Genomic DNA, 24,552 nt, shown 5'->3' with positions numbered 1-24,552 from the left:
AATCCGCAGCGACAGATTCCTGACTGTAAATGGAGGAAGAAGGGTAATATGAACATGTATCCGGAAATGCATGTGTCCAGAAATGCATTGTTGCCACAATAGATGGCACTGACAAATGACAGTTCCTCTGACCTTGTGCCGTGTGTTCATCATGTGTTGCAGGCTGTGTAACTGTTGCAGCATACTGCAAGCAGCAGGATGGTTCAGTATTCATATCAGGAACAAGCTGATGGAAAAGGGCAAGAGGCAACACAGCTACACCAAAACAAGTACCCTCACAGACACTAACCACATCACACAACATTTCAAGCCTTTCTTGAGTGTTTGTGTGCTTATGGATCATTTCTGACTGATGAACGGACTGTGCGTACACCAGATTTGGATGAGTGGGTGCTACAGGATATAGAGGTAAACCCTAGTAAAAGCTGCACGCAAGTGGCCCACCAACATGGTGTAAGACAGAGTACGATAATGTGTATCCTGCATGATAACCACTACTATTCCTGTCAACTACAATCCCATGGAGGCCACTTTGAACATCTGTTGTGACATGGATGTGATGCAGCTCTGTACTGTGTTCCAGGACGATTTCTTGTTGTTGCATGCATACTATGCATTTCCGAACCCACGTTCATAGGACCTGTCTTTCACCATTTCCAGTCAGGAATTCATCTCTGCAGTTTTCCAGTTTCATTAATTTTCACCTTACATACAAAAAAAAATTTAAAACAATTTGCTAGCAGCAACCTCATCAATATGGACAAAACTGTACCAACAGATAGAGCAAGTAGTAATGGACAATAGACAGAAGACAAGTGAAAAAAATATTTTAATCAGCTGAACTTAATTTCATAAAAATTCTAATTTTTATCTTTTACTTCTTCTCGAGTAAACAGAAAACGAATGCAAAACAGATAACTGTAGACCTTATTGAGATTTGCAAAGCATTATTAATTCAATAGCAAAATAAAAGGTAAGTGAGAAGTTCCATTATGAAACACTTTATGATCCAATCTTTTGAATAAATTAAGCCTCACCTTTTGAAACAAGTTCTGTACTAAAATAAGAGGCATTACAGGCAGTTATTCAAAAAATAGTGTTACCAATAATCCAACAACCTTGAGTATGCATATACCTTTAAAAATTGTACACACAAGGAAACTATTTCAACCAAACTGAGTGTATTCAGGGATTTAATGTCTAACATGTATCAAAGTGTATTCACAAACACTATTTGCAAGTAAACATTTTTTAACAATGGGGGCAAGGAACAATATCACACCCTCATGGTTCATCATATAAGCTTCAAGGTAATGATTCAGGGGAAATGGTTTTGAACATGTACCACAGACAAACTCTTTTACGACAAACTCTTTTACTTTATTATGAAACAGCATATGCCTCCTGAAATTGTTTAAGTCCAAAAAAAGACTTTGAAGACTCAGCACATTCAAATGGTTTCCCTATGGTGTGATGATGGCGTCCTCTTGGGTAAAATATTCCGGAGGTAAAATAGTCCCCCATTCGGATCTCTGGGCGGGGACTACTCAAGAGGACGTCGTTATCAGGAGAAAGAAAACTGGCATTCTGCGGATCAGAGCATGGAATGTCAGATCCCTTAACCGGGCAGGTAGGTTAGAAAACTTAAAAAGGGAAATTCATAGGTTAAAGTTAGATATAGTGGGAATTAGTGAAGTTCGGTGGCAGGAGGAACAAGACTTTTGGTCAGGTGAATACAGGGTTATAAATACAAAATCAAATAGGGGTAATGCAGGAGTAGGTTTAATAATGAATTAAAAAATAGGAGTGCGGGTAAGCTACTACAAACAGCATAGTAAATGCATTATTGTAGCCAAGATAGACACAAAGCCCACACCTACTACAGTAGTACAAGTTTATATACCAACTAGCTCTGCAGATGACGAAGAAATTGATGAAATGTATGATGAGATAAAAGAAATTATTCAGGTAGTGAAGGGAGAAGAAAATTTAATAGTCATGGGTGACTGGAATTTGAGAGTAGGAAAAGGGAGAGAAGGAAACATAGTAGGTGAATACGGATTGGGGGAAAGAAATGAAGGAGGAAGCCGCCTGGTAGAATTTTGCACAGAGCATAACTTAATCATAGCTAACACTTGGTTCAAGAATCATAAAAGAAGATTGTACACATGGAAGAATCCTGGAAATACTAGAAGGTATCAGATAGATTATATAATGGTAAGACAGAGATTTAGGAACCAAGTATTAAATTGTAAGACATTTCCAGGGGCACAATCTATTGCTTATGATCTGTAGATTAAAACTGAAGAAACTGCAAAAAGGTGGGAATTTAAGGAGATGGGACCTGGATAAACTGAAAGAACCAGAGGTTGTACAGAGTTTCAGGGAGAGCATAAGGGAACAATTGACAGGAACGGGGGAAAGAAATACTGTAGAAGAAGAATGGGCAGCTCTGAGGGATGAAGTAGTGAAGGCAGCAGAGGATCAAGTAGGTAAAAAGATGAGGGCTAGTAGAAACCCTTGGGTAACAGAAGAAATATTGAATTTAATTGATGAAAGGAGAAAATATAAAAATGCAGTAAATGAAGCAGGCAAAAAGGAATACAAACGTCTCAAAAATGATATCAACAGGTAGTGGAAAATGGCTAAGCAGGGATGGCTAGAGGACAAATGTAAGGATGTAGAGGCTTATCTCACTAGGGGTAAGATAGATACTGCCTACAGGAAAATTAAAGAGACCGTTGGAGATAAGAGAACCACTTGTATGAATATCAAGAGTTCAGATGGAAACCCAGTCCTAACCAAAGAAGGGGAAGCAGAAAGGTGGAAGGAGTATATAGAGGCTCTATACAAGGGCGATGTACTTCAGGGCAATATTATGGAAATGGAAGAGGATGTAGATGAGGATGAAATGGGAGATGATACTGCGTGAAGAGTTTGACAGAGCATGGAAAGACCTAAGTTGAAACAAGGCCCCCAGAGTAGACAACATTCCATTAGAACTACTGACGGGCTTAGGAGAGCCAGTCCTGACAAAACTCTACCATCGGGTGAGCAAGATGCATGAGACAGGCGAAATACCCTCAGACTTCAAGAAGAATATAATAATTCCAATCCCAAAGAAAGCAGGTGTTGACAGATGTGAAAATTACCGAATAATCAGTTTAATAAGCCACAGCTGCAAAATACTAACGCGAATTCTTTACAGACGAATGGAAAAACTAGTAGAAGCTGACCTTGGGGAAGATCAGTTTGGATTCCGTAAAAATATTGGAACACGTGAGGCAATACTGACCTTACGACTTATCTTAGAAGAAAGTTAAGGAAAGGCAAACCTACATTTCTAGCATTTGTAGACTTAGAGAAAACTTTTGACAATGTTGACTGGAATACTCTCTTTCAGATTCTAAATGTGGCAGGGGTAAAATACAGGGAGTGAAAGGCTATTTACAATTTGTACAGAAACCAGATGGCAGTTATACGAGTTGACGGGCATGAAAGGGAAGCAGCGGTTGGGAAGGGAGTGGGACAGGGTTGTAGCCTCTCCCCGATGTTATTCAATCTGTATATTGAGCAAGCAGTAAATGAAACAAAAGAAATATTCAGAGTAGGTATTAAAATCCACGGAGAAGAAATAAAGACATTGAGGTTTGCCGATGAGATTGTAATTCTGTCAGAGACAGCAAAGGACTTGGAGGAGCAGATGAACGGAATGGACAGTGTCTTGAAAGGAGGATATATGAAGAACATCAACAAAAGCAAAACAAGGATAATGGAATATAGTCGAATTAAGTCAGGTGATGCTGAGGGAATTAGATTAGGAAATGAGACACTTAAAGTAGTAAAGGTGTTTTGCTATTTGGGGAGCAAAATAACTGATGATGGTCAAAGTAGAGAGGATATAAAATGTGTACTGGCAATGGCAAGGAAAGCGTTTCTGAAGAAGAGAAATTTGTTAACATTGAGTATGGATTTAAGTGTCAGGAAGTGGTTTCTGAAAGTATTTGGAGTGTAGCCATGTATGGACGTGAAACATGGACGATAAATAGTTTAGACAAGAAGAGTATAGAAGCTTTCGAAATGTGGTGCTACAGAAGAATGCTGAAGATTAGATAGGTAGATCACATAACTAATGAGGAGGTATTGAATAGAATTGGGGAGAAGAGGAGTTTGTGGCACAACTTGACAAGAAGAAGGGACCGGTTGGTAGGACATGTTCTGAGGCATCAAGGGATCACAAATTTTGAATAGAATTGGGGAGAAGAGGAGTTTGTGGCACAACTTGACAAGAAGAAGGGACCGGTTGGTAGGACATGTTCTGAGGCATCAAGGGATCACAAATTTAGCATTGGAAGGCAGCGTGGAGGGTAAAAATCGTAGAGGGAGACCAAGAGCTGAATACACTAAGCAGATTCAGAAGGATGTAGGTTACAGTAGGTACTGGGAGATGAAGAAGCTTGCACAGGATAGAGTAGCATGGAGAGCTGCATCAAACCAGTCTCAGGACTGAAGACCACAACCAACCAACCATGGTGTGACTACACATACGTACCTGCAAACTTTGTTTCAATGTGATACTTTTTTCATATACTGCACAGGAGAAGAGTTTCTCTTCCCTATGAAAGAGCAGATGTGTTATGAAGCTGCTGTGGTCACTGAAAGTCTTTAAGCATGTGGGACATTCAAACTCATGCTCTGATTGTGCCACATGGATTGTCTCAGTCTCTTTGTTTTTGTGCTTGTGCTTCTTCCTATTCTGATGTGACTTGTCTTTCTGTGTACATATATTTTTGTTTTCTTTATTACTACTATCTGATTCTTCTTCATTTGTAGTCTCTGGTATTTCATGTGACCAGTTGTTACTTCTACTATTAACCTCTGACACCATGCCACATCTGAAAAGTAACAGTATATATTACTGTCAGTCATAAAATTATACAAATGCACTATGTTAGGTATGTTTCATTTTATTCATCCAAATGACAGTTTATAGTCACACCATGACTGGTTCCAACAGTAAGCAAAATCTAGATTCTTTACATCTTTTTATGTATTTGTGGTTGACAATTGCATTTCCTTCAATTCATACAAAAATACATTCAGTTCTTTGTTCACATTCAAACATGTATCAGCTTCTTTTGACATCTATAAAGTCTTTCACACAGATCTGGTTGAAATGTAATCACTCTTATCAGGCAATACACGCAAACACATCAACAGCTTATTCCAGTTCTAAAGATGACATTATTTTGCATACATATAGTTCCATTATTGCACTGCTCCATTTTTTAAAAATATTTTCTCCACGGTCAAATGAAGGAAGCTTTATTTCTTAAAAAATTATGCCTCTCACTCTCTCTCTCTCTCTCTTTGTATGTGTGTGTGTGTGTGTGTGTGTGTGTGTGTGTGTGTGTGTGTGTGTGTGTGTCAGAGAGAGGGAGGAGGGGGGAGGAGAGTGACAAGTGGCGTGAGAGAGAGAGAGAGAGAGAGAGAGAGAGAGAGAGAGAGAGAGAGAGAGAGAGAGAGGGGGGGGGGGGGGGGGGGAAGAGCAGGAGAGGGAGAGAGAAGGAGAGCACGAATTAAGTTAACAATAACTTACACTATAGCAGCCTTCGATGCCAAATGATCCTTGTGATGACGGTTCCTTTGACTCTGAAAATACAAAAATTAGTTATAATTAAATTACCTTTAACTTACCAAGTAAAGACAAAATACATAACATGAAATGGATGCTTCCATATTTGGAAAATTATGAAATAAACAAAATATAAATTTTGACCTTAATGGCAGTGACGGCGGAGAAGGAAGACTTCGGAACAGCGTAGCTGGCAGATGAGGCAACCCTCCTTTCTGGGGATTAAATGAGAAGGGAACCACTGCCTTGTGGTGGAGGAGGAACTCCAAAGGCTAAGGGAGACAACCCCAACAGAAAATCCTTCCTTGCGTTAGGCCTAGCAAGCCAGTAGGAAAGTGTTCATATATTGCTTTCAAAACACAGACGAGCCTCGGAACGAACCACTCAGGATTTGACCCCACTGCTTCTTCAAGTACTGGTGCAAATGACGGGAGACCTGATGTTACTCATCAGTACAAGAAGTAGAAACCAACTGGACTAAAAAATAACCTAAATATTGGCACCCTTAATATATTAACCCTCAATGGAAAAATGGAAGAAATGACAGATGTACTGACAGAGAGGAAGTTAGATATATTGGGATTAAGCGAAACAAAGTGGAAGGGAAAAGGTGAGAAGAATTTGAGAGGAGGAGGAAAACTGTACTGGAGTGGGAATAACAGGTCTGGAAGAAATGGTGTGGCAGTGATGGTGAATAAGAATGTACAAAGCTGTATTGAAAATGTGAGATATATATCAGATAGGATCATAATCTTAAACCTGAGATTCCAAAAAGAAACACTAAAAGTAATCCAGATTTATGCACCTCAAGTGGGATGTAGCGAAGAAGAGAAGATGGACTTTGAAAATGTGTTAGAAAACCATATAGAGAGTGCTAATATAGTGAAGGGAGATTTTAATGCACAGGTAGGCAAAGACAGAAAGGGATCTGAGCAAGTATTGGGATGCTTTGGATATGGAGGTAGAAATGAAGAAGGGGAAAGACTCCTGGATTTGTGCCAGAGAAATGGAATGAAAATAGCAAACAGCTGGTTTATGAAGAGAGAAAGTCATGTTATCACCAGATACAGTTGGGATGGAAGAACGAAGAGTGTAATTGATTATATTCTAGTAGATAGGGAATGGGGAGAGAAAGTAACAAATGTGAAGGTAATTCCAAGTGTGAGTGCTGATGGAGACCATAGATTACTGGTGGGAGAATGGAAAATGAATCAGTGTGTGAAAAATAGAAAACAGAAGAAAGTGACGAGGATACAGGATTGGAAATTGAAGGAGAGTGAATGTGCTGAGAAGTACAGAGAATTAATAACACAAAAATTTCCAAAAGAAGTTTTCTGCGATTTAGAAAAAGAATGGAGTTTATTCAAAGACACTTTAGTCGAAGCAGCACAAAAAGTATGTGGCAGAACATCTGGAAAGGAAAAAATAAGACAGACAAGTTGGTGGGATGATACCACAATCCAAGCAGTTAGAAGAAAAAATGGAGCATGGAGAAAATGGTGGAAAACTAAAAATGACGAAGACCATAAAAGATATATAGAGGAAAAGAAGAAGTGCAAATAAATAGTGGAAACAGCAAAGAAAAAGGCATGGGAAGAGTTTACAAAAAAAAAACTTGAAGAAGATGTGAAGAGCAATAAGAAAATGTTCTATAAAATGATGAAAAATAAAAGGAAGGCTTCTGAAGTACCAGTAAAGATGGAAACAGAGGACGGTACCATTATTGAAGATCCAGGGAATATAAAAGATCTCTGGAAAGAACATTTTAAGAAGCTGTTAAACGCTGAGGACCAGGTACATGAGGAAACAACAAAGAATGGAGAAATTGAGAGAAGTTGGGAAGCAGAATTAGGACAAATTACACAGGAAGAAATGGAAAAAGCCATGAAGAAGATGAATGGGGGGAAAGCCCCAGGACCTGATGAAGTATCAGTGGACATGATAAGAGCAGCAGGTCCAGTGGGAATGCAGTGGCTGTATAGAGTACTATCAAGTGTGTGGAGAAATAGTAAAATACCTGGCGACTGGAGAACAGAAGACATTGTTCCCATCTTCAAGAAAGGCAATAAAAGACTTTGTAAAAATTACAGAGGAATAACCCTCATGAGTCATACAGCCAAGATTTTTGAAAGAATTTTACTAAATCGAATAAGTGAAAAGATAGAAAAGGAGCTGAGTGAAGAACAGCATGGGTTTAGGAAAGGAAGGAGCACAATCGACCTGATATTTCCTATCCGTCAACTGATGGAAAAAAGTTGGGAGTATAACAAAAGGGTGATAATGGTTTTTATAGACATAGAAAAGGCATATGACTCAGTTGACAGGGAAAGACTCTGGGAAGAACTGAAGAAGATAGATATAGAAGATGGATACATTAATGTTATAAAGACAATGTACAGAGGCCACAATTGTAGAATTAGAACACCATTGGGGAACTATGAATACTTCGAAATAAGACAAGGACTTAAGCAAGGAAGTATTCTATCTCCTGCGCTTTTTAATGTTGTGATGGAGGGAATGAATAGGGCAGTTAAAGATATAGTAAAAGAAAAAGACAAAAAGATGATTTTTGCAGATGATATGGTAATATGGGGTGATAAAGAGGTAGATGTACAGTTACAGCTTGATGCGTGGAAGGAAATAATGAAAAGGTATGGATTAAGAATAAATAAAGATAAGAGTGAAGTAATGGTATTTGGAAGAGAGAAAGGAGTCAATGGAAATATTACCTTGAATGGAGAACCCCTCAAAGTGGTAGAAAGTTTCACTTATTTAGGGAGTGAAAAATCTAGGGATGGAAGAATAACTAACGAAATTAATAGGAGGTTACAGAAGGGAGGCAATTTCTACCAAACAATAAAACATCTGATTTGGAATAATGAAGTTTCAGAAAGAGCAAAACTCCAGATGTATAAGAATTATTACTTCCCTATTGTCACCTATGGTGGAGAAACATGGACAATGAAAGAAGCAGACTGCAAGCAGGGGAAATGAAATTTCTCAGAGCAGTTAAGGGAAAAACAAGAATGGACAGAGTAAGGAATGTAGAGATTAGAAAGGACCTCAAACAAGAAAGTATGAGAGAAGAAATTGAAAGAAAGAGATTAAGATGGTATGGGCATGTTAAGAGGATGCATGGGCAGAGACTCCCCAAAATTATGGAAGAACTAAAGATGGATGGGAAACGACCTAGAGGGCGCCCAAGAACACGGTGGAAAATGGGAGTGAGAATATCTGTTGAAAGGAGAGGTGTGACCTGGCAGCAAGTGGAGGAAGAAAAGTGGTGGGAGGACCGAGCCAAATGGAGAGGACTCGTCAGCACCCAGACCCGGCAGTAGCTGGAGCGGGATTCGGATATAGATAGATAGATAAATTTTGTATGTCAAAACATTGTGTACTAAAATACCAAAATGAGAACAACAGAAATAATAAAAATAAACTGAGGGCACACACATAGATGTAGATGACTGTTAAAATTTTTTCAGTCTATGTACACAACTGTTTCAGGGTAATAAAAGGCAAGTACATTGCAGTGTGCACCATAATGATAAGTTCAAGCATAGGCAAAACCAAAGATCCAAATTAAGATCAACAGATTTTTTACACTAGTAATAAAGTTTCCAGCCCATAAAAACAAATGTAATGGTATTTTAAGGCAAGGAATAATAATAGTACAAAGTGGAACTTCTTGAAAGGTTTTACACTTTAAACACATACATATCCATAAGTGTAAAGAGAGCTACTTTCAGACTTAAAGTTCAAAGGTCTAGAATTCAGTCTACAACTAGTTGTAGAAATTTTTTCTGTCACTTACAGCTTCTTTCACCTCTTTAAAGATTTGTTAATGTGAATTGCTTAGTCTAATTGTGGTTTGGAGGCCACATTAAATTACAGGCCCCATATAAAGAGCTGTTTAAGTCAGACCAAAGGCTGGAGGACGACAATGGCACACTAGCTAAAATAGGGCCATGCATAATACAGCACTGTCGTTTTCATACACCAAGCTTCAGGTTATGGACTGGTTTAGTCAGTAAACATACACATATACATATATAATATGCTTATTAGTGGGGGACAAAGAATGTTACCATCACTGTGGAATACTCAGCATGACTCTGGACTGGCACGTTCTGTACTGGTACTGGCTGTCAGTATGACATCTGAGTGCAGCATGGACAAGATACAGGATATCAGTGCATTTGTTAATGGACAGGCTATGATGCCTGACAAGCTGACATTTCACCTCCTAGGTCATGCAAGTCCTGAGGTTGTCCAAACAACTTACGGGAATGCAGCCAGGTGATGACGTAAACAATTTTGTTGATTTTTCAACAGGTGCACACCTCATCATTTTCAGCATACATATGCAATGTGCGAGTGCTGTACAAATTAAAATATTCTGTAACTGCCACACAATCGAAGGTGTCCACAGTCAGAAGTTATGAACAGTGCATATTATTTGCTGGTGGGTGAACAAGTAGCACTGACTTTATTCCTCTGTTGTTTGACCAGTGAGAGAGAGCACAATTCCTAGGAATTTACGCAAAAATGTCCATCCCACTTTATAAGTTCACTTTTTTATTTATTTTCGACTGCTTCCTTAATAATACAATTCCGAAACCTGGCGGGGTACACTAAAATCTCTGTAAGCTTGTGTGATGCTTATGCTCAATACACTAGTCCTCCATAGCCCTAATGATCAGAGCAATGTAAGAGATGTCACAACTGCAAGGAATACGCTACACCTTTCTTTCACCTTACGCAAACCAAGAATTCCTTTTACATACAATAAAATGGCCATAATCTCAGATGGTGGTTGAAAAACACACTTCACGCCTTGTTTCCGCTGAATACGATGAATCCTGTTGGTAGTAAGAATTTAAACAGTTTTCCAGAACATCTAAATTCAATCCATACAAATATTTGTTTTATGGTGGATAGCTGCCTTCCCTTCCTTCACATGCTGATTGTCAAGAAAGTTCATTAGTATGTTGTGGCACGTCTATAGGACACATTATGAAGTTCAAGGCAACCTCTGGTTTCACGACAAAAAGAAATAATCAATGATATTTCCAACTGCAATGCATTCATGTAGGTGGCACTTCTACACTGATGAAAACGTTCCTGCTATGGTATTAGGACTGAATGATGAACTGTTCAGTATCACAAGCACAAAATCTGAGTCTTACACTAAACCACAAGAAGTCACACGTCATCCTCATATCAAGCTAAATGTTCAGTAGCATGTTTTTTTTCTTCAAATAGTTCCTCCTATAGTCCTTGATGTAATCCAATTATCCTATCAAATAATAACTTAAATAAAATGACACAATGACAAGATCTTGGTTTAATTTTGTATGACAGTTAATAGACTGAAGAACAACCTGTCACAGAATGCAGTACATCTCTCTCTTGGCTACATGTAAACCAAAACCATGCTGATATATATTGAAACACTCAATGTTAAGTTCTGTGTAAAGTGAGTTTGAATATTTCTCTAGTAAAACACTGCAAGGAGTTGCAGGGCAAACATTTTAATGGATGTTGTGATTTTTAAAAATATTTTGTGATTTCAGATAAAATGATGTTCTTCTGTGACTGGATGTACTTATTATTGACATAAGAACCTATTTATTTTGGCCCTACTTTATTTTCAATATCTGACTGCTTTGCTGTCAAAAAATTGGCAGAATTGTAAGAACAAGATGTCAAATTTGTGATCTCATTCTAATGACTAGTATTTACAGTAATTTATCTTCACTCATTTAATTCATAATGTAATTTGACCTAAATGTCTGATATGAGGAGAGTGGATTGCTGAGAATGGGAACCAATGTGCTGATTTAAAGCAATTGTTTACTTTAATATGTGTATATACTTAACTTTCAAACAAATGTTTTGTATTTTTTCACTTTTTTGCTTTTAGTTGTCATGATATCAGCAAAGATTTTTTTTTCCCCCCCAGAAAAAGGAATGGGACGAACCAAGTAGGCAATGTCCAATATTTTCACAACAAAATTCGAGTTCTTTCTACTCAGCATGCAATATTTTACTATCATTCAACAATTCATTTGTGATTTTCAGGTAGAATGTCTTACAACATGAATGGAACATATGCAGAGAAATTTGAGGGTGGTCTATCCTACAATGAAATAATAACAATCACAAAATGGCAGTTCAAATTTAGATTTATGTAATCACATATGTAACTGCTCAACAAAGGCTAAATTATCCATCGGTGATTGGCAGCACATAACAATAATATTAACACGGAAAATGACCAGGCGTTTAAACAGGAAAATAATATAGTAATTACATTAACTACGAAATGTGGGGTAAAGAAAGTTTTATGTAGAGATCCATTTAAAAAATGATGAGAAATAAGATGAATTTACAGTCTGAATCTAGTATTTATAATGAAAACTTAATCTAACAAAGGGGAACATGGAAATTGAGTCTGATCATTCAATACTAGGCTAGCATTCTATGTCATGTGCTTGTTGATTTCCAGTACTTTCAGTAGGGTCAGTTTTCTCCTTTTCTTGACACACACTGTAAAACTTTACATTCTACATTATATGAATGGTGTTCTGATAAAACAGGATCAGGAAAAGTCGAATCTTTCTTCTTTAATTGCTAGTTTCTTTCATGTTCATGTAGCCTAATTTCCACAGTTCTGCATGACTAACAAATATACACTTTTTCACAATGCCTGCAAGTGATTTTATATACACCACTCTATGCCAAGGGTTACAATTTGTCTTTACTACTGAACAAAAATTTTGATATGTGAGTGGTATTACAAAATACATGTCTATAGTTGGGAGACTAACTTTTTGCACAAGACTCTGAGATGTTGCCAGTATATGGGATTTTGCGTGAGGCTTTGTAACTACTGAGCGACTGCTGTTGGCCAGAATACAGAAGTGGTATTATGCAACAAGTTCTGTACTAAAATAAGAGACATTACAGGCAGTTATTCAAAAAATAGTGTATCCCATAATCCAACAATCTTGAGTATGCATATACGTTTTCAATTTGTATACAGAAGGAAAATATTTCAAGCAAACTGAGTGTATTAAGGGATTTAATGTCTTACATTTATTAAAGTGTATTTGCAAGTAAACATTTTTTAACAATGAGGGCAAGGAAACAATTTTACTTCCTCATGGCTCAACATATAAGCTTCAAGGTGATGATTCAGCGAAAATGGTTTTGCACAAGTACACAGACAAACTGTTTTACCTTATTATGCAACAGCATATGCCTCCTCAAATTGTTTAAGACTGAAAAAGACTTTGAAGACTTAGCGCTTTCCAATGGTTTCTCTATGGTGCGACAACACATACATACCTGCAAACTATGTTTCGATGTGACACTTTTTTCATGTACTGCACAGGAGAAGAGTTTCTCTTCCCTATGAAAGAGCAGATGAGTTATGAAGCTGCTGTGGTCACTGAAAGTCTTTAAGCATGTGGGACATGCAAACTCATGCTCCGATAGTCCCAAATGGGTTGCCTCAGTATCTTTGTGTTTGCGCTTTTTCCTATTCTGATGTGACTTATCTTTTTGTGTGCACAAATTTTTGTTTTCTTTATTACAACTATCTGATTCTTCTTCATTTGTAGTCTCTGGTATTTCCTGTGGCCAGTTGTTACTTCTACTATTAACCTCTGACATCATGCCATATCTGAAAAATAACAGTATATATTACTGTCAGTCATAAAATTATACAAATGCACTGTGTTAGGTATGTTTCATTTTATTCATCCAAATGACAATCATAGTTTACAGTGACACCATGACTGATTCCAACAGTAAGAAAAAACTAAATTCTTTACATCTTTTATGTATTTGTGGTTGACAATTACATTTTCTTCAATGCAGACAAAAATATATTCAGTTCTTTACTCACGTTCAAACATGTATCAGCTCCTTTCGACAAATATAAAGTTTTTCACACAGATTTGGTTGAAATGTAAGCACTCTTGTTAGGCAATCCAAGCAAACACATCAACAGCATATTCAAGTACTATAGATGACATTATTTGGCATAGGTAATGTGCCATTATTGAACTGTTTCATTTTTTGAAACTATTTTCTCTTACCGTCAAGTGAAGGAAGCTTTATTCCATGAAAAACTATGTCTTGTGAGTGAGTGAGTGAGTGAGTGAGAGAGAGAGAGAGAGAGAGAGAGAGAGAGAGAGAGGTGGAGGGGAGGAAAGCAGGAGAAGGAGAGGGAAGGAGAGCATGAATTAAGTTAACAATAACTTACACTACAGCAGCCTTCGATGCCAAATGATCCTTGTGATGATGGTTCCTTTGACTCTGAAAATACAAAAGTCAGTTATTATTATATTACCTTTAACTTACTAAGTACAGACAAAACATATAACGTGAAATGGGTGTTTCCATATTTGGGAAATTATCAAATAAACAAAATATAAATTTTGTATGTCAAAACATTGTGCACTGAAATACCAAAATGAGAACAGAAACAACAGAAATAAACTGAGGGCACTCACATGGAATAAGATGACTTAAGTTTCTTTCAGTCTATATACACAACTGGTTTGGGGTAATAAAAGGCAAGTACATTGCAGTGTGCATCATAATGATAAGTTCAAGCATAGGCAAAACCAAAGATCCAAATTAAGTTCTACATATTTTTTACACTAGTAATAGAGTTTCCAACCCATAAAAAACAAATGTAATTGTATTTCAAGGTAAGGACTAATAATAGTACAAAGTGGAACTTCTTGAAAGGTTTTACACTTTAAACACATACATATTCACAAGTGTAAAGAGAGCTACTTTCAGACTTAAAGTTCAAAGATCTAGAATTCAGTCTCCAACTAGTTGTAGGGCTTTTTTCTGTCACCTTCGGCTTCTTTCACCTCTTCAAACATTTGTTGATGTGAATTGCTTAGTCACATTTTGGTTTGGAGACCACATCAAATTACAGTAGCTGTTTAAGTCAGTTCAAAGGCTGGAGGAAGACAATGGCACACTAGCTAAAATAGGGCCACACATAATATAGCACTGTGGTTTTCGTACACCGAGCTTCAGGTTGAGGACTGGTTTACTCAATATAAATACATACTTATATCTAAAAAGAAAGATGATGAGACTTACCAAACAAAAGTGCTGGCAGGTCGATAGACACACAAACAAACACAAACATACACACAAAATTCTAGCTTTCGCAACCAACGGCTGCTTTGTCAGGAAAGAGGGAAGGAGAGGGAAAGACGAAAGGATGTAGGTAATAAGGGAGAGGGTAAGGAGTCATTCCAATCCCGGGAGCGGAAAGACTTACCTTAGGGGAAAAAAGGACGGGTATACACTCGCGCACACACACACACATATCCATCCGCATATACACAGACACAAGCAGACATTTGTAAAAGCAAAGAGTTTGGGCCAAACCATACCACCATAGAAATTGCTAAGCATTATTAATTCAATAGCAAATTAAAAAACAAGTTAGAAGTTTTATAATGAAACACTCATGATCCAATCTTTTGAATACATTAGGCCTAACATTCTGAAACTGGTGGTATAATAACGGAAGAGACAATACAAGTAGGTATTAAATAATGATGTTTGCCATATGTAAAACTTCATACGAGTCGCATCCAGAAAGTAAGTTTCCCTTTTTTTTAAACAATGGCAACATAGTTACATGAAAACTTTATTGGTAACAGGTACAGTAATGTTTGAGCTATTTTTCGACATAATCACCAAGAGAACTGATACACTTTCATAGTGTGGGATCAACTTTTGTATTCCTGTGTTGTAGAAGCCTACCACCTGTGAATGGAACCAGTGTGTGATAGCTGTCTTCAGCTCTTTGTCCTTGTCGAACTGCTGGCCGTCGGGCAGGAATTTCTTCAGGTGCAAGAAAAGATGGAAATTGCTCGGAGCAAGATTAGGACTGTATGCTGGATGATCAAACACCTCCCAGTCAAACTTATGCAAAACAGTTACTGTACACTGAGCCGTATGAGGATGAGCATTGTCATTGGGCAGTGCAACACCTCGTATAAGCATTCCACACCTCTTGTTCTGAATGCCATGTCGCAGTTTCCGCATTGTTTCACAGTAACCGTCAGCATTCACTGTTTCGCCTCTGGGCAGGAAATCAATGAGCAGAATGCCCTTCCAGCCCCAAAACACTGTGCACATCACTTTCTGCACCGACACAGTCTGTTGGAATTTTGTGTTGACTAGAGATCGACTGTGGTTCCGATGCAATGACTGCTGCTGGATTTCCTGGGTCAAGTGAGAAATCCACACCCATGATGATCCTGCCGAGAAACTCATCAATGTCACCGTGATACCGCTGCAAAAATGTCAGTGCTGCTCCAAAGCATTTTATTTTGTGCTCAGGCATCAGAAATGGAACACATTTTGTTGAACAACAGGGACTTAGTGACAACTTCATGTGACAAGGATCGTGATACCTGCAGAAAGTGATCACTAATGAGGAACAGTCACCCATTGTGCTCTTCATCACGGACACATTGACAACCTTTGGAAAAAAGCCTTCACCAGTGTGTAACAACAATGACTCTGCTCTATTGTACATATAAGAAATTCTTTTCATCTGATTTTATAATAAACTTGTGTAATTGATGTTCTGATTTCATTTCTTTTTGTTTCATGCCATTATGTTAAGAAAACTGTATAAAAGTTTCAATGTGAATATTAATGTTTATGTCAAATGTCAAGTAATATTGTAATAGAATTGAAATGTAACAAATGTTGAAACTTTTTGTTGAAACTGTTGTAAGATGTTTAAAACTGTAACTGTGCATCTGGTCCATACGTAGGCAATGTGTTAGGATATGTAGAATGCAAAACCTTGGGTGAATACCCAGTCTGTCAGGGAGCGGTAAATGGTGGATGACAGGCGAGCGCGGGAAAATGCGCGCGGGTACTGCACGGCACAATGGCCACAGTAGTAGTTGGAGTTTGGCACTGGTTTGAGGAACACCTTCTGCAGTGAGGACACTCTCCTGGAAGACATAGCTTCACTGAGCCTCAGGTATGCTGTTCCAATGCCCACACAGCATGGCAAAATTCCATAGGCACTAAATGGAAAAGTATTGCGACGCTAAGAAGAATTAAAGTGCCAACCGCGACATCAATACTAGCAGGTTGAAACTTTTCGTACTGTATTCATATGATACAGAGAGTGTTTGTTTGGTGCAATAATAACCTAAATTTTACCAGAACTTTTCCATCATTTAATTATAATCACAACTAACCTAGACAGGGTCCTTTCCAAACATTGGGCAATCCGAGTGTCCCGAAATGAAAATTAAAAATTGTGTTAATAATAATAGCTATATCAGAATGGTGTTTAAAGAAATGTCTTGTTAATGAACCAGTAAATGAATAGCGAAGGTCTAACGAAGTCGAAAGATAACTTTAGTATTGATATAGTAATGAAGTTTATTATTTCGAGACAGATTTAAAGGCATTTAAATGAGCAGTAAATAGGATGAAAAGAGTAGTAACTTATATACTAGAAATCTTGAATGAATAAGAAATTCAGTAATCATTTTTTTTTTTGTTTTTTAAACACAGCGATCATAACAGTTTCAGGGTCCCCCCTTCATTCATTTGAATTCTGAAGTGTTCTAAATTGGTTTGACCAGCAAAAGTTAAAGTCAATATAAAAGTCAAAATTTATCAGTGTTTTATCTTTATCAAAATTGACATTTTGTGTGTGGCATGAAAGTACAATTTCTAGGGTTCCCTATGCCTGATTTTAATCAGATTAATAGACAGTATAAAGTTTTGTAGTAAACATTATAGTGTAGTGTTATGTATTCATGATTTTCCATATCAGTACAGAACGTGAAACTATCAGTTCAATAGATTTTCTGGTTCTAAAATTCTACTATATTATGCAGTGTTACAACTTGTTGTTTTGCATGAATATATACCAACTTGTACAGGGAAGAAACTCGGTTAATGTGAATGTATGCTTTCCCGGCGTATACAGCTGGCGAAGAGTTCTCGGGCTTCCAGCCGGGTGGCGGTGTCTTCAAACTGCGACGTTTCGACAAGTGACATACTCATCATCTTCTGGCGAAGTGCCGAGACTTTGCGGATGCCGGTCCCTTTATACCTGCGGTGTGCCCCCCACCACCTGGCTGCGGGCAGCTGGGTCCAGAGGAGCTGGCGGGCGGCGTGGAGGGGGAAGCGGGTGCGTCGTTCGTGTCTCCGTCAGAGCATTCTGATCGCGTCTCGTGAGCTGGACGGTTCTTGTTGCATTCCTGGCGTATTGCGGCTAATGCTGGATTCCAGGCCGTGCTCAGTTGATAGCCTTCGTCCCTGTTCACAAGATTCTCGTGGACCCGTATTTCTATTGATTCTTTGATGACGCTATCCCAATAGCTCCCGGCTCGGCACAGCACTCTGGTGTTTTCGAAATCAAAGGTGTGGTTTTCTTTGATGCTATGTTCAGCTATAGCAGATTTCTCTATCTGTCCAAGTCGAACATGCCTGATGTGTTCCTCGCACCTTTTAGAGATGCAGCGCTGCTTTTGACCAATGTACTGCACACCACATTCGCAGGCAATGCTGTACATTCCAGGTGTGTTTAGTTTGAGTGGGTCTTTAGCTGAGCCTAGCAGCTCTTTCGTCTTCGGCGGTGGTTGGAAGACGGTATTTATGTTTGATTTTCTTAATAGCCTCCCAATTTTGGCTGATGTGGGCCCCAAATATAGAAGAAAGGCTAGTCTCTTGTTAACTTCCTCTTCCTCTTCCTGAAATTTGTCAGCCTGTCTCCTTTTGAAGGCCCTGCCGATCTGTGTTTCACTGTACCAGTTTTTCCGAAATACCTCTCTTAGGTGGTGTAATTCGTCTGAGAGGCTTTCTTTGTCACAAATGACATGCGCCCTATGTACCAAGGTGGTCAGTACTGACTGTCGTTGCGCCAGATGGTGGCAGCTGGTTGCATGGAGGTACAGGTCTGTGTGCGTCTTTTTTCTATATACTGAATGGCCCAGCGTGCCATCCGCTTTCTTCACGATCAGTATGTCCAGGAATGGAATACAGCCATTCTCTTCTACTTCCATCGTGAAGGTGATATTCTCAGGTATGCCGTTTAGGTGGTCCACAAACTCCTCCAGTGCCTGCCTGCCATGCTGCCAAATCACGAAAGTGTCGTCCACATAGCGGAAGAAGTGCCTGGGTTTACGGTGAGCAGTTTGTAGTGCCACCTCCTCAAAGTGTTCCATATAAAGATTCGCGATCCCTGGAGCAAGGGGAGATCCCATGGCCACTCCATCCACTTGTTCATAATGCTATCCATTGCACTTGAAGTAGGTGGTCGTAAGTGCATATTCAAAGAGCTTCACTGTTTAAGGCTCGAAGTGCTGATTAAGGAGTGCCAAGGCGTCTTGTAGCGGTACTTTCGTGAACAAGCAGGTGACGTCGAAGCTCACGAGTAGGTCATCACTCTGTATTCGGATGTCCTTCAGTATTCTAACGAAATCTGCGGAGTTTTTCACGTGATGACTGCAGTGTCCCACCAGTGGTTTCAATAGTGTTGCCAGGTATTTGGCCAGTCCATAACTGTGCGAGTTGATAGTGTCCAGAATCGGCTGTAGAGGCACCCCATCTTTGTGAATCTTGGGCAATCCATACAGGCGCGGTGTCGTCGGCGCTCTGGGATACAGCCGTTTCTGCACTGCCTCTGGTAAATCTGAGTCCTTCAGTAGCGCCACGGTTTTCCTGGTCATCGTCGATGTAGGGTCCTTGTTGAGTTTCCTGTAGGCTGGGTCTTGCAGCAGAGCTGTGCGAATCAGCACCGTCGCATTTCCCTTTTCTGCTGGGAGGACCATGATGTCAGCATCATCCCTAAGTGCGCGGATAGCCTCTCGTTCCGGCGCAGTAATGTTGGCTTTAGGGTACAGAGAAACACAGATTGGCAGGGCCTTCAAAACGAGACAGGCTGACAAATTTCAGGAAGAGGAAGAAGAAGTTAACAAGAGACTCGCCTTTCTTCCATATTTGGGGCCCACATCAGCCAAAATCGGGAGGCTATTAAGAAAATCAAACATAAATACCGTTTTCCAACCACCGCCGAAGACAAAAGAGCTTGTAATGGTCGCCTGGTCGTAGATATTGCTAATTGCTATAATCGCACTATTTCACTCCAATTTACGGAGCTTGTTAGCACTTGATGTTAGGTTGGCGCCATTACAATGCATTGTAGTAATCACTGCTGCTTGCTGGATCGCTGCTGTGTCTCGATGTTGATGCTGGCTCTAAATCTGGTTGTCTAGGGTTAAAAACATGAGGTCCCGTGTTTTTTATGTGCTTTTGATGATAAAGAATGAACGAAACCAACAAATATGTAAACTTCAAATATTTATTACTCTGGTGGCCATCTTAATTCCACTGTCCACCAAAGACTACGACACAACACAACTTCCTTTACATGTTCTTTGGATTGTTTATCCACCTCAAACAATAACACACCAACACACTGTACCAAAGTGACATTCCGACTGCCTCTCGACCCTTCTTGCTGCTCGTATTTATAACATTGTCAAAGAACTACTAAAAAGAGATATAGTTTACAAGTCACATGTACATCTGATATCATAATTTGTGCAGAAAAGTTATTAATTTGCATCGAGTGACATAATTTAACATGTTATTAAAATGACAGACAGATTTGTTGACTTGACAGAATAATTCTTTGTTACAAAAAGTCCGTTTTCTAGAAGTTTGTCAATTGACTTCTCTAATTTGCATAAATAAGTAATTAACATGAATTATTAAGAAATACATTGGTTTTCGTCTAAAACAGGATTGATTTCGTGAATACTAAGTGAAACCGCTCCTAGTGAACAAATAGGTTTCACTGGGTGATTTTTATTTAAGGAGATCCAAAATACCTAAGTTGTACACTATTTTTCGTACTTCATATTAATTATTTAAGATGAACTCAGTGTTTTTACATGATGACATTTGCTGTATCAGTGATCAAGTGATATTAACTTTTGTGTGGGTTAGTTATTCAGTATAATTTAATGGGTTGACTGTTTATGGAGACATGTTACGCAATCATTGTTAACATACACAATAACTTTTCTATAATCATAAATACTCGTTAAACTGGTTGAATTTGGAGGGTATCGCATACTTCGGTACAGTAAAGCCTTTAATATGTTCCGTTACAAGCTGCTGGGCTCAGCTAAAGACCCACTCAAACTAAACACACCTGGTATATACACAGCATTGCCTGCGAATGTGGTGTGCAGTACATTGGTCAAACGCAGCGCTGCATCTCTAAAAGGTGCGAGGAACACATCAGGCATGTTCGACTTGGACAGATAGAGAAATCTGCTATAGCTGAACATAGCATCTAAAAAACCACACCTTTGATTTCGAAAACACCAGAGTGCTGTGCCGAGCCGGGAGCTATTGGGATAGCGTCATCAAAGAATCAATAGAAATACGGGTCCACGAGAATCTTGTGAACAGGGACGAAGGCTATCAACTGAGCACGGCCTGGAATCCAGCATTAGCCGCAATACGCCAGGAACGCAACAAGAACCGTCCAGCTCACGAGACGCGATCAGAATGCTCTGACGGAGACACGAACGGCGTACCCGCTTCCCCCTCCACGCCGCCCGCCAGCTCCTCTGGACCCAGCTGCCCGCGGCCAGGTGGTGGGGGGCACACCGCAGGTATAAAGGGACCGGCATCCGCAAAGTCTCGGCACTTCGCCAGAAGATGATGAGTATGTCACTCGTCAAAACGTCGCAGTTTGAAGACACCGCCACCCGGCTGGAAGCCCGAGAACTCTTTGCCAACTCAGTTAATGCCTAATTAGGCTGGCAACCACATTATTGTCACACTGGTAGCATCTGCTGGTTTGCTTTTGATCCATCCTGACGTGTGATTGCATTTCGAGCTTACTTGATGGATCACTGTCATTACAGAGTGGATATAAGTCTGACTTGCCACCATTCAGGTACACGAGGTCGATATCTATGCGAAAATCCTGCTCACTTACCATAGCACAGGCTTTAATGAGTAATGTGTCAGGGATTACAAGTGGCTTCCCGGTGACAGGACATCCAGTTGTTTTCGGTCACAAATTATTGTGAATACCAAACAGTGGATGTTCAGTGGCACGGATTGCAATAATATTCAGTGAAGCAAATAGCAGTGAACGTCAAGCACGGTAGTGAGGTGTAATTTGCATTCAGTATGGACAAGAACGTAAACACAGTAGATGTGACGAGCGTAATGGAAGATGCAGCTGGCAATGACAGGAGTTTACATGGCCAGATAACAGATGACGTTAGCGGTAGACAATTGGCGTACGTACAATACCACGAGCATGTTAATGAAAAGATTGAAATGTCGTGATCGCCTCGAACACAGCAAGGAACAAAACCGGAAGTAGAGGATGACTTTGTAGATGATAGTGGGTACGTGAATGAATCCACTGACATGTTTGATTCACCACAGATAAAGAAGGAACCGAAAGAAAATTTTGAAGTAGGATCAGAACACACCGATTCCGTAGAACAAGACAGTGTGAAAATTTTAAGCATGAATGACTTATTTGAACGATTAACCAAACAAATTGCAGGACAGAATGATCAGCTTCAAACACAAGTCAGTAATCAGGTTAGTCAGCTTAAAACACATGTTGATGAGCAGCTTAAAACACAAAGTAATCAGCTCAGAAAACATATCGATGTTCAGCTCAAAACATAGGTTGGTCAGCTTAAAGCACAGGTCGAAGAACAAGGAATTAAAATTAGTAAACAAATCAAAAAGGTAGAACAAAAAGTGGGTAATTTAAGTTCTGCAATAAATACTATGAAATCTGAAATTGACTCAATTAATAAAAATATGAATACTATTCAGGGGGAAATTGACGACATTAACAGTAGGTTTGATGTTGAAATTCTCAACATCCAAGAGAAAGTAGAGCCTCCAGTTGAAACAAACGTAAACGAAAAAGTTTTCGGTCTTAAAACTGAGGTCGTAAACGAATGCCAACATGGAATCTCACAGCTGAAAAAGGCAGTTTCAGATACTGAAAGAAATTTAGGCGAAAAAGTTACCGGATGTGTGCAAAAGTGTGAACAAAATACATCAAAAATTCAAGGCAAAATTTGCTATCTCGAGAGTAAAATCAAAAATAGGCCTGGTGTTGTCTGTAATGGCACGCCACTTACGAAGCTGTTGGAAGGTGAGGAATGCTTCGATCCCGCCAAGAAACATAACGGATGGCATCCGTTGGATTTCATCGAAAATTGCGAGAGGATGTTTCCTAAACACTTATCTGGTCAGGAGAAGATAAACGTAGTAATTAGCGCCTTAGCAGGTGACACTAAGTGCTGGGTAATTAACTTGAATACCAAACCAATGACGTTCGAAGAGTTTAAACAAAAGTTTACGGAAGAATACTGGTCTGAAGAAAAACATGATCATGTGTGGCACAAGTTTATCGTGGCCAAACTTCATGATAACAGGGGCAGGAATTCTTTGAAAGATTTCTGCGGATATTGGTACCGAAAGTTGACACACTTCAGAGGGAGAAGATCCGATTCGGAAATCATATGGGAACTATATAAAAAGCTTCCAGAAGATTTGAAGAGATATGTGGGAAGCAATCATCGCAGCTTCCAAGCATTTCTCGAAAGGGTCGAAGATGAAGACCAGTGGCGTGAAAGTCATGCCAATTACCAGAATTTTAGTAACAGGAATAACTGCAATAATAACGAGAGGAATGACGGTGATGGTTTTCATGTCAACGTGATAGAGACAGGTAGAGGTAGAGGAAGAGGAAGTTATCCAGGTTGCGGTAGAGGGTACACCATGCAAAATAATAACGATGCGGGAAACTGATTTCCGCGAACGTTGCGGGCCAAACGGAAGCGAACAGAACCTACCAGCCCCAATTTAAGAAACAATACCGGACTGACAGTAAAGTTATGAGACAGGTTAGGGACAGGCGTGGAACGACGCAGCGTGTTGTTGCGAAACAAGCGTCAGGTGCGTACAAGCGTCAGGTGCGTGCGCAGATGACTCATCTTCGCCACGCAGAGCGCTACATGTTAACAGGCGAGTGGAGCATCAGAGGGCAATGGCCCAGGCTAGCAGATCAGCTGTTCAGAGAGAAGCCGCTGGCAAGGCAGCAGAATTAGGTACAAACATTGCCATAAGAGCTGGCGAATACATTACAAGTGGTAATCCCGTGGCGAAGGAGATAGTGGATAGAACAGTGGATACACAGAGAGATGCGGTTAGCAGTGTTAGCAATGAAGTAAAAGGCGAGAATGAATTAGCAGAAGTAACTGATTGGCGTATGCAGATCGACGATCTGTACAAGGGCCTCAAGCAATGTCAGTGGGAGAATTTTAAGAAGGAATATGAGGCAAGGAGGTTAATTAATGAAAAAGGAAATAGTAGGGACGTCAATAAGGTGACGTGGCCCATATTTAAGGAGGAGAGAGTAAAAAGCGCAGCGCAAAGTACGCGTGCTGCCGATAGGATGATGGTTAAAGATAGGAAGGAATTGGAGGATGAAATCCTAAGTATTGACGAGGAAGTAACTTCTGTTAACGATCCGCCAACAGTACAAGCTGTTACCAAAAGGCACCGTGGGGAAGAGGCAGGTAATTACCTATGAGTAACTGAAGTCAACGAGGATTACACTAAATATGAAGTAACAGTGGATGTGAGTAGAGCTGATAATGAGGTCGTTTTGCCAAAAGAGGATATTGAGTTAAAATCGAAGCCGGACGAAAATGCAGAGGAAGAACTTAGTGCCTGTCTCAGAAAATTTTTATGTTAGAACCTGAAAGTGATCTAGAATGGTCGGATTCTGATGATAGTTCAGATGATGAGTATTTCGGTACTAC

At 39.4% G+C, this 24,552-nt stretch overlaps 1 protein-coding gene across 1 annotated transcript in view; it reads right to left on the bottom strand.

Moving 5' to 3' along the window:
* LOC126109676 (oocyte zinc finger protein XlCOF6-like) overlaps positions 1 to 24,552 on the bottom strand; it is a 134,837-nt gene that overhangs the window by 77,089 nt on the left and 33,196 nt on the right. Inside the window, exons 4-7 of the mRNA XM_049914726.1 lie at positions 13,911 to 13,963; positions 12,989 to 13,325; positions 5,600 to 5,652; positions 4,553 to 4,895 (exon numbers count right to left, since the gene is read on the bottom strand). Coding sequence (XP_049770683.1) covers positions 4,553 to 4,895; positions 5,600 to 5,652; positions 12,989 to 13,325; positions 13,911 to 13,963 — 786 coding nt within the window. The remainder of the gene's footprint in view (positions 1 to 4,552; positions 4,896 to 5,599; positions 5,653 to 12,988; positions 13,326 to 13,910; positions 13,964 to 24,552) is intronic.

The sequence above is a fragment of the Schistocerca cancellata genome, chromosome 12 (genome assembly GCF_023864275.1).
Source record: "Schistocerca cancellata isolate TAMUIC-IGC-003103 chromosome 12, iqSchCanc2.1, whole genome shotgun sequence".
NCBI lineage: Eukaryota > Metazoa > Arthropoda > Insecta > Orthoptera > Acrididae > Schistocerca > Schistocerca cancellata.
This window is presented reverse-complemented; position numbering and strand designations above follow the sequence as displayed.